This window comes from Mesoplodon mirus (assembly GCF_964341445.2).
Source record: "Mesoplodon mirus genome assembly, chromosome: X".
NCBI classification, from domain to species: domain Eukaryota; kingdom Metazoa; phylum Chordata; class Mammalia; order Artiodactyla; family Ziphiidae; genus Mesoplodon; species Mesoplodon mirus.
In genome coordinates, this window is record NC_138981.1 from 45,722,387 (window position 1) to 45,724,149 (window position 1,763).

Consider the following 1,763-nt stretch of genomic DNA (forward strand, 5'->3'; position numbering starts at 1 on the left):
AATCGTCAAATTCAGTGGCGGTTTGTAAAGCAAGTTCAGTTCTGCTCCCCTTGCCAGAGATTCTCACGTTTGTGAAAATTGGACCAACAAGTGGTGGGGCTCCATTTCCTGGTTTGAATTCTCAGTGGCTTTATCCAGAATCTCACTGGCAACTGGTTACTGTAACACCAGCCCAACCTTCTCTGCCCCCATGCTGGGCACTTCCAATTGTTAAGATAATACTGTAGGTTGCTGTCCCCTATGCTGAACTTGAGCTTCTTCAGGAAGGTTTTTTTTCTCCATGAGATCCACTGCATTGAACATGTCAAACCCTTTCATTTTGGTGAGAACGAGGGCATTGCTCATGATGTCTAGAAGAGGGGTCTGGGTATGAATATTGTAGAAAGAATAAGCAGCCTTTAGACTCTTGTGGGTTGGGTGGTTTATGATGGTAGACAGTTCAACACATCTGTCACCTCACCGCTTGCATCCTCCACCACAGAAGTGTCAGTGATATTCTCCTGGGGGTAGAAACAATGTTCCACCTCCTCCTGGCTCCTGACTGGCCTGTGGTGAAACTGCTTCAGGTACCAGGTGAGGAGCCGGTGCACTATTGGAATGTCCTTTTTTCCCATTGGTTGCGGCCCAGCTGTCTTGGGAATCTCTGGCAGTTGGTAGAACTTCATGGTGCGTTGCATGGTCATATTTCTGCTCAAGTAGGAGAAATTCAATCAGCTTCCGTGGGTTTAGGGACCAATGCTAGTACCTGCAGGTGCCAACAGGCTTTGGTAATACCATCCCAGCAGTGTAAACAGCTTGGAAGATGCCCTCCAGGTGAACCCTCTGGGTTATCTCATGCATCAGGACTGGAGCCACTCTCTTGGAGTGCAGCTTCTTATGGACACACAAGAAGTTGATCTCTACCATCTTCTTCTCTGTGTCATAGATATGGATGTTTGCTGGGATGGCGGTGATGAATCCAACCAGTTTCTGACTTGAGACCACTAAAACCCCACAGTGCCACTGGGAGCCAGCCAGGCAGCCGGAGAGCCCACAGAAGAAATTCTGGGGAATAATCAAATTGGAACATGTTGTCATCATCTTTCACATAATTCTCGTTCAGGAGGATGTATAGTTCTTTCAGCACACCACGGTCCCCCTGATCCAAGGTGTCCCAGGTGAAGCCCTGGGGCAGGGTGTAGGGCTCCTGGCAGATGTTGTCTTTGTCAGGCTCCACAGGACCGTGCATAGTCACAACTTCTCCCAGTTTGGGGATGGGCTGCATGTCCCAGAACTGGTAGCTGCCCTTGCTAGCCTCCTCCATGGTTTTGCAGGTCCCTTGAGCCACCAAAAAAAGTTCAGTGGCCTTCTGTATTTCCTGGATCCTCTCTGCTGGCAAAGAGTTCATCTTAACAGGCTGATCCTGGGCTTAATCTGTCTCACGGCCTTTTTCTTTCTTCTTTTTTTGTTTCTTTTTCTTCTTTTTGGCTCCAGTGTCACTGGCTGGACTCAAATCAGCTCGGTTGTAGCTGTTGTCCTCCTCGTTCTTGCAATCGCTGCAGTGCTCATGGCCATTTCCATTGCATTTCTGGCTGCATTTCTGGAATGCATTGGAGGTGCCCGGGGCTTCACTGCTGTACCACTCTCGTCCGCCATCTTGAGTTGCCTGTACGTACACTTTAAATGGGTGAATTGTATGATATGTGACGTGAATTACATCTCAAAGATTTTTAAAAAACATATCAGGGACAAAAGGAATGAGAAATAATTTAATCCAAATAAAA

General features: G+C 47.6%; 1 protein-coding gene across 1 annotated transcript; it reads right to left on the bottom strand.

The window, feature by feature from the left end:
- Nucleotides 1-210: 210 nt before the first annotated feature.
- LOC309796169 (glycylpeptide N-tetradecanoyltransferase 1-like) lies at nt 211-1,387 on the bottom strand (the record flags this gene model as incomplete). The annotated part of the gene is made up of 4 exons (XM_082609222.1): nt 211-350; nt 461-687; nt 746-1,044; nt 1,088-1,387. The coding sequence occupies 4 exons, from the start codon at nt 1,385-1,387 to the stop codon at nt 211-213; spliced, it is 966 nt and encodes a 321-aa protein (XP_082465348.1).
- Between the last annotated feature and the right edge of the window lie 376 nt (nt 1,388-1,763).